This window comes from Haliotis cracherodii, unplaced genomic scaffold (genome assembly GCF_022045235.1).
Source record: "Haliotis cracherodii isolate W230 unplaced genomic scaffold, xgHalCrac1.p SCAF_8, whole genome shotgun sequence".
NCBI lineage: Eukaryota > Metazoa > Mollusca > Gastropoda > Lepetellida > Haliotidae > Haliotis > Haliotis cracherodii.
In genome coordinates this window covers 12,112,820-12,122,136 of record NW_027266341.1, presented here as the reverse complement: position 1 = coordinate 12,122,136, position 9,317 = coordinate 12,112,820, and the positions used below count along the sequence as shown (strand labels likewise).

The following is a 9,317-nucleotide window of genomic DNA, read 5'->3' as shown; positions in this document are numbered from 1 at the left end:
GCTGAGTTTAACGCCGATTTGAAGAGTATTTCAGTCACATCACGGCGTGTCAAGCCTGAAGTGATGCATGTTTAGATCAAATAGCATGCAAGCTAATGACCATATAAATCAGGGCGATTCTGGGATTCGAACCCATGATATGACCCTGGATTGTGTGTAGAGGGGCACGTGTACAGTTCTATTAAATGAGTACTGTATTACGCTCCTCTTAAACAATGTCGTAGTGATGTCATGGCTGAGGCACCAGCAGTGGGTTCCATTGAACCTTGTCCATCGGAGAGTCGAGTGAAGTTTGGATAATCTTAAGCTTGTCTTCATTACTTTATCTTTTTTCAGTTTGTCAGTATATTTGGTTTCGAGATATAATACTTTATGGGTGAAAACGTAAAATGCACTCGTGTAAGGAATGTTGCGAATAAAGTTCTCCCTGGAAGTATTCATCAATTTGAAGTATATTTAGTATCGGCAAACGTTTGTAAATATTCATAATTCTTTTTAAGTCTTGTATGTTGAAAAGCCACAGCCTGAAAAAAATATGTGAAAACATATATCCTATATGTAGTTGTCTATTTCTATTTATGGAAATATTTATTCAGAGTTTTCTCAGTAGCTTCATTTAATAAACTGAGTCACATTCGTTTTATTGTTTTTCTTGTGATAAATGTGAGGAAAGGATTTTTATCTTCCCAAAATATCATCTGGAGAGAAATTGTATATACCATGTCTACTATGATTATACTTATTATATACCATGGCACATGCACTCAAAACATGTATATTGAGTTCTACTGTAGGCCACGTGGCCCATGTGTTTCTGTACAAACGTTTTCTTTTTAATAAACACTTTAACAATGGTTTATTGATATTATGGAGACTCATTCTATTAACAACCATGAATGAAATATTTTCCCGCATTTTCATGTCTAAAAGACGTGTTGTTTAAATCAGGAAATATGTATAATATCTGAAAATGTTAGGGAATATGTATATTCTCTGAGTGAATTCAGACATTACATATATTCCCTGAAATATTCAAGGAATATAATTATGTTCGTCAAAACAATTTAGGGAACACTGATTTTGTAGTACTGTTCATTCGATTCCTTTTGAATTTGGTAAATGGCCTCCTGATCGGCGGCTAACGTACTGATATTGAAGACTATTCTTACTCAAGTGACTTCATGACCAGCACAAAGAATTTGAATCATACTGGACTCGTCAACGTTCATTTTGAGCAGCACTCATTTTCATGGAATTCTGTTGTTGTAATCTACTCCTCGTAGCTGCCGTAAAAATGGAGATCGTGCATTCGCACACTTATTCTCATGAAGCACGAGCCACAAGGAAGTTTTGTGCGAATTTGGGGTGATCAAGGCAGGTCGCTATGAAACTGCATCTCTGTGTTCAACATGCCACAACATCGACACCTCACGATTGAAGAACGAGCCAGGGGTATTGGGTGGCTAAATGAGAATGTTTCACAGCGGGAAGCTCCTCGAAGGTTAAATGTTAGTCCAACAGACATTAGTGACATCCATGAGGCTTTGCTGTGTTGCGTGTGGCTGCTAGGGGCGAACACACTCGTTACTGACTTTTCTCTCATGGCCTGGATTTCCAACTTTGACCCCAGTGACATTATGGACATCAACACTTGTTCAAGTTATGAAATGTAGTGGATTGTTCATGATTCTTTCTTACTGTATACTCGGTCATTATTGAATTTACTACACGTCTTCGTCTTCAGTTCCTTTTAGATTTTAAGTGCAAACATATCAGTGTTCCCTAACTTCTTTTGAGTAGTAAACATATTCCCTGTAATACATATACATCCTCTGGGGTTCGGACTTACGCTGCTGGTGCTTCTGCCATTGATTTTTTCATGGGTGTTAATGGTTTTGCCGCTGGAAAAGGTGACATATCCTGGCTTTGTTCTTGATGAGACGGGAAATCTGATGATAGACAGGGGCTTGGTAGGGTCTGGGTCCCAAACCCAAAGGACGTATATATCAGATCCCCTGCAACTGTGGCCACCAATACATTGGAGAACCCCTTAGACCCCTCAACACCAGGCTCAAAGAACATCAGACCTCTGACATGTAATCCAATCATGTAAAATACTTGTTTTACTGTAAATGCAATATTTTGGCTCATTGCTTTGGATATTATAAAGGGTGTAGACTGTTTGACGCTATTGAGTAAGTGAGTGAGTGAGTTGGGATTAACGCCACTTTTAATAGTATTCCAGTCATATCGCGGCGTGTCAGCTTAGTCCGAAGCCTGAAGTGATGCAGGTCTCAGACGTTGACCACTTCGGTGAAACCCACGAGCACGGGTATGGTGATGACAAACCTAGAAACATAATCGGGGCGAACCGGGATTCGAACCCACAATCATAGGTTTCTGACGTGCCCGAGGGACGCAACTCTGCACAGCGAATCGCGGCGCCTTAGACGACTGGGCCACCAGTGCCCCCTTGACGCTATTGAAAGGCCCTCCACTCAATCAGTTAGTCCTGCGAACAAAATCCTGACACGCAGTGTTGTTTGTCCTTTGGTAGACTGAGAACGGTATTCTAGAGTTTTATAAGGTTCATGTTGCTGGTGACTCAGGACAACTGAAGTTAACCTGTTTGATATTGTAATGAACTGCTAATTCTGAAGGTGATAACCTAGTACTACAGAGGAGCATTGGATCGACACATTCACAGATATAATAACAATTCAAGTATTGATACATCTACAACAGAAATGAGATATTGTTCTCACCAAAATTCAACCTCTGAGCTGACATGAGCAGCCCCAGAAGCACTCGCTACTGGTAAAGGGAGAGTGTCTGTTAAGTGAGTGAGTATTGTTTTACGCCGCTTTTAGCAATATTCCAGCAATATCAGGGGACACCAGAAATGGGCTTCACACTTTGTACCCATGTCGGTAATCGAACCCGGGTCTTTGGCGTGACGAGTGGACGCTTTAACCACTAGGCTATCCAACTGCCTTGAAGAGCGGGTAGCAGAGGGTAGCTGTCCAATGGAGCAGTTACATTCTGATCGGTCTTGAACAGGCCTCCTATGAACTGAAGTTGGAATGATGGTGTGAGTTCTGACTTCAAGTCCGTTACCATCCATCCCAGCTGATGGAGAAGGCGCCTGTCGAAATCCCGGTGGATGATTTGCTGAGTCCTAATGGTTCAGCTGACAATCGTGGACTGACGCCTCGAACTAGATGTTCCTCAGGTGTAGTAGTGGGTCGCTCGGTTGGTGATACTGGTAAATAACCATGTGGACGTTGAAATATCAAATGGGAGGACCACCCATTGGTAGTGGATACAATCGAAAAGGAACCCGAGGAAGCGCCTGTCGCAGGGATGGAAAGGTTCATGCAGGTACTATCCTGCAGGTCGAGACTCATCAGGTAATAGTTGACGTTGATCATGGTCCTGACCATTCTCATTGCGGTCATAAGGATATACAGGTATCATACAGGACATTCCAGGTATCACTCGTTGAACACGGAGAGATTGTGAATCATCCGTAATTTGTCCAAGTCCTTCTTGCGGATAAGGAAGGCAGAGGTGTCGCAGAACTGGACGAGTTATGGTCCCCTACACTTGACCTGGTACCTCCTAACTAAACCATGTAAACAGCACATGCTTCACGCTGCTTACATAACATTCCACATTGATTACATAATAGGTAATCTCACTTATCCATACAACCCATCTCGCAATCTGAAGTCTGGATTACTGAATGAGTGAGTGAGTGAGTGAGTGAGTGAGTGAGTGAGTATGGTTTAATGCGTTTTTAGCAATATTCCAGCAGGGGACACCAGAAATGGGCCTCACACATTGTACCCATGTCGGGAATCGAACCCAGGTCTTCGGGATGATTAGCAAATGCTTTAACCACTTGGCTACCTGACCGCCCCGATTATTAAATGAAGAGGTACCAATTTGAACAGTACACATGTATACTCACTGCCAAAAGAAACGCAAACCATATAAGAATCCAAAGCTACATCCAACAAGTAGCATTTAACAGATTGTGCAGCTTCTAAAAAAAAAATAAACTTGGTTTTAAGAATATATTTTGTTAAAAATGTCAAAATTTTAAACTTCATTTTGCTCATTTGTTGTGTTCGTATTCCCTTTACCTGTCAAATATGACTGAAAACTATGACAAGATTCTTTGAATAAAGTTTTGTTGTTAGTAATTTCTCCTAATAATCGTTTTTATACAGACTAGACTTTGAATTCATATATTTCTAAACAAAGTATTTTACTTTTGAGTGGCAATTGTTTAGCCAGTAGCCAGGGTCTGAAGTACATTTGGAACTCATGAGTACTGTACAGACCATCTTGAAATCATTGGGATAATGTCCCAAGGAGATGAACAAGAAAAACACGAATAGACACACAAAGGGTGAGATTGTGTTTATCATAAAAAAATCATTCTGCAAAATAAATGTGTTTTTGTATGCATTTTCCTGCACCTGCGCGCCAGCACGGTGCAAATGTAGAACTACTGTGATGCCATGACCATACAATAGGCATGTCGTCCCGCCAGAGATATCGGCACAAACAAACAACTGTTTCGTCAAACAAATGTGGCTTAAACTTAAAAAAAGGCGATATCTGCCATAACCAATATTGGATGATAGAATAGAAACAATGTGTTGAGATATACTCTTTTCAGACAGGCGATCTTGTCAGTTCTTCAGAGACACATGAAACTAATTACAGTTGCATACATGGTGTGCGTTTCCCCATTTTAGACAATGGATATTATTGCTTCTTCAGGTATGACCCAGGGTGCCCTTTCACTTCCGGGTCCCATGGCTATGGTAAATACGATGTCGTAAGGTCTTGCGACATCCTAGTGTAAGATTGACTTTACGATGTTGTTAAGATGCTTTCGTAAAACGGTCATAAGGAGATCCTAAAGAGGGTCATAAACCGTGTCGTAGCGCTAAGAGGCTTTTGTGAAATGGCACCCTGGTTGATAATTACAGTTGCATACATGGTGTCTAAGGTGTGTGTCCTCACATAGATATTGAATATTGAATAGCACAAATTTCCTCGGACAGTGTGTGTGTGTGTGTGTGTGTGTGTGTGTGTGTGTGTGTGTGTGTTGTGTTGTGTGACACAGAAGTGATTTGAAGTGAAATGGGTGTAACGTCATGTTCAAGATTATTGCACTTACACACACAGCGACATGCTGTATATGTTTGGCTGCTTGTACTGGTCTGGACTAAGCCAATTTTATTGTACTAGCCTACTGAGATACCATGCCGCAGTTTTACATGGATATACCCCACTCAGACACAGTATACTGTCTTCAAGGCCGACCAGTCCTTGTTTTAGACCCTCAACGACAAACTCCAGGCAAGGTAACAACAAGTACCATCTTTTAAAGACGTGGCTAGAGATCTAACCACCGACCCTCACAAGAAACACTTGGCAGCTGCAGTTATACAGCATGCAGGCCACTCAGTTCACTGTATGTCTCATAAAACAGCAGCTTCTGGTGACTGATGCGAGGCTTCACTGTGGACAGAGCCTCTGTGAAATGTCGGTGCCGCACAACTGAGCTGTGGATGTCTTCCTGTAGAGCAAACAGTGCTGCCTCATGACACACTGCGGAGACCTGCAAAACGAATTAAAATTATTGATCCCTTTGAGTTCATTATAACCGTAGTTTACTGTAGTTAGATGCATAAAGTACACATAATAGATGCATAGATATAAGATATGGCATTAACATACAAACAATTAAGAGTTATGTTTAAATAAAAGGAGACAAGAAATGATTTTAAGCAGCACTGGGCAACATAAACATAGACCTGTATAAAATAACTTAAGATTTGTTCAAAAGTGAGACACTATTTCGGACAAAAGATGTACAAGCTCTCCTGCTTTTCACAACAGGAGTTTCATAGCGGTGGCCTGAAGGCAGTAGAAATGGGTTGAGTCAATAATACTTTTTGCTGTTTGATTTACGACTTGCTGCTTGTTTTATTCCTACTTGCCAATCATCATATTCCCACCTTGACAGGCTTCATGAGTTTGTGTACACTACGTTGCTTAACGCCCGAAGAAAACATCGGGTTGAGTTGTGATGTAACAGTGACATGTCAGTTTTCAGCCAGGTTATGAAATGAGGCTGTGTATAACTGGTGGAAATCAAATTAGCCCTACTCCGTGAATGAACATAGTGTGAACACCACCGATGCCTCACATTGAAGCTTAGTGTAGAGTCAAGGCCGCACGCCTACAGCACTTGTTGCACAAGAGTTATTGCCCCTCACTTAAACCAGGACACGGCTTGATTCACTTGTCAAAACCTGTGATTACACAGTGGCCACATGTATTTAGTGTGATTGTGGAACGTAGAAAAAACAAACCTATGAAGTATTGATGATGCTGATAGTGTTCTGCATACACTATTCGATAGCAACAATTTAACATAAGTAATGCTATGATCCACTGACGAGTTTACCATTACTGAAAAAAGCTGATAGTGTTCTGCATGCACTATTAGATAGCAACAATTTAACATAAGTAATGCTATGATCCACTGACGAGTTTACCATTACTGAAAAAAGCTGATAGTGTTCTGCATGCACTATTAGATAGCAACAATTTAACATAAGAAATGGTATGATCCACTGACGAGTTTACCATTACAGAAAAGGGAGGTAATCAGTCTGAGTTACCTCCCCTGAAAGATTTCAAAGGGCATGGAATGATTCTGATTACCTTTAACTGAGTGAGTGACAGGTAGTAAGAGCAACAAAGTGTATCGTCCTGGTATGATGATACACACTCACAGTCCAAGAGACTAACACCAACTCCCCATTTTAGTTGGCATCTATGACAAGCATGATCTAATAGGGTCCTATTCTGACTTTCAATATAATGCATGTAATTGAGAAATAAAAGTTTGCTCTACCCCCAATTGTAGTGTAATAAAGCATAATTTTGCCCTAAACTCTTATAGTTACAGCATGAGGACGCTCTACGTTATTACACTACACATGGGGGTAGACCAAACATCATTACTTTTCTAAGATGTCGAATTTAAGACTCAACTTAAATTTTATTGGAGCTGGGTTTTAAGTCAAACGTGTAATGACCTTTGACGTAAATTGAAAATCCTCAAAAGGGAAAACTGATGGGCTCATTAACTAAGCTGCCTGCACCCTTACATTAACTGAATTGCCTGCACCCTTACATTAACTGAATTGCCTGCACCCTTACGTTAACTGAATTGCCTGCACCCTTACATCAACTGAATTGCCTGCACCCTTACAGTAACTGAATTGCCTGCACCCTTAGATTAACTGAATTGCCTGCACCCTTACATTAACTGAATTGCCTGCACCCTTACATTAACTGAATTGCCAGCACCTTTACATTAACTGAATTGCCAGCACCCTTACATTAACTGAATTGTCTGCACCCTTACGTTAACTGAATTGCCTGCACCCTTATGTTAACTGAATTGCCTGCACCCTTACATCAACTGAATTGCCTGCACCCTTACGTTAACTGAATTGTCTGCACCCTTACATTAACTGAATTGCCTGCACCCTTACATCAACTGAACTGCCTGCACCCTTACGTTAACTGAATTGTCTGCACCCTTACGTTAACTGAATTGCCTGCACCCTTACAGTAACTGAACTGCCTGCACCCTTACGTTAACTGAATTGCCTGCACCCTTACATTAACTGAATTGCCTGCACCCTTACATTAACTGAATTGCCTGCACCCTTATATTAACTGAATTGCCTGCACCCTTACATCAACTGAATTGCCTTCACCCTTACATTAACTGAATTGCCTGCACCCTTACATTAACTGAATTGCCTGCACCCTTACGTTAACTGAATTGCCTGCACCCTTACATTAACTGAATTGCCTGCTCCCTTACATTAACTGAATTGCCTGCACCCTTACATTAACTGAATTGCCTGCACCCTTATATTAACTGAATTGCCTGCACCCTTACATCAACTGAATTGCCTTCACCCTTACATTAACTGAATTGCCTGCACCCTTACATTAACTGAATTGCCTGCACCCTTACGTTAACTGAATTGCCTGCACCCTTACATTAACTGAATTGCCTGCTCCCTTACATTAACTGAATTGCCTGCACCCTTACATTAACTGAATTGCCTGCACCTTACATTAACTGAATTGCCTGCACCCTTACCCTTACATTAACTAAATTGCCTTCACCCTTACATTAACTGAATTGCCTGCACCTTACATTAACTGAATTGCCTGCACCCTTACATTAACTGAATTGCCTGCACCCTTACATTAACTGAATTGCCTGCACCCTTACATTAACTGAATTGCCTGCACCCTTACGTTAACTGAATTGCCTGCACCCTTACATTAACTGAATTGCCTGCACCCTTACATTAACTGAATTGCCTGCACCCTTACCCTTACATTAACTGAATTGCCTGCACCCTTACATTAACTGAATTGCCAGCACCCTTACATTAACTGAATTGCCTGCACCCTTACCCTTACATTAACTGAATTGCCAGCACCCTTACATTAACTGAATTGCCTGCACCCTTACCCTTACATTAACTGAATTGCCTGCACCCTTACATTAACTGAATTGCCTGCACCCTTACCCTTACATTAACTGAATTGCCAGCACCCTTACATTAACTGAATTGCCTGCACCCTTACCCTTACATTAACTGAATTGCCTGCACCCTTACATTAACTGAATTGCCTTCACCCTTACATTAACTGAATTGCCTGCACCTTACATTAACTGAATTGCCTGCACCCTTACATTAACTGAATTGCCTGCACCTTTACATTAACTGAATTGCCTGCACCCTTACATTAACTGAATTGCCTGCACCCTTACATTAACTGAATTGCCTGCACCCTTACATTAACTGAATTGCCTGCACCTTACATTAACTGAATTGCCTGCACCCTTACCCTTACATTAACTGAATTGCCTGCACCTTACATTAACTGAATTGCCTTCACCCTTACATTAACTGAATTGCCTGCACCTTACATTAACTGAATTGCCTGCACCCTTACATTAACTGAATTGCCTTCACCCTTACATTAACTGAATTGCCTGCACCCTTACATTAACTGAATTGCCTGCACCCTTACATTAAGAGACGTACTTAGGTTTTGAACATGATACAATGCCACTAAAATGATCTGTTCAATGTGTGGATAGCCATAATCCCATGCAGCAAGAAGTAAGATTTTAATTTTTTCTATATTATTTGGCTTCAAATTAAACACATGACTTGAAACATTCT

The 9,317-nt window shown here is 41.0% G+C and overlaps 1 protein-coding gene across 1 annotated transcript in view; it reads right to left on the bottom strand.

Annotated features, from left to right (window-relative positions):
• Nucleotides 1-5,127: 5,127 nt before the first annotated feature.
• The window catches only part of LOC139449781 (ATPase family gene 2 protein homolog A-like), a 28,561-nt gene continuing 24,371 nt past the window's right edge, over nucleotides 5,128-9,317 (bottom strand). Inside the window, exon 15 of the mRNA XM_071231309.1 lies at nucleotides 5,128-5,641. Within this exon, the coding sequence (XP_071087410.1) occupies nucleotides 5,465-5,641 (177 nt within the window). The 3' untranslated portion in view covers nucleotides 5,128-5,464. The remainder of the gene's footprint in view (nucleotides 5,642-9,317) is intronic.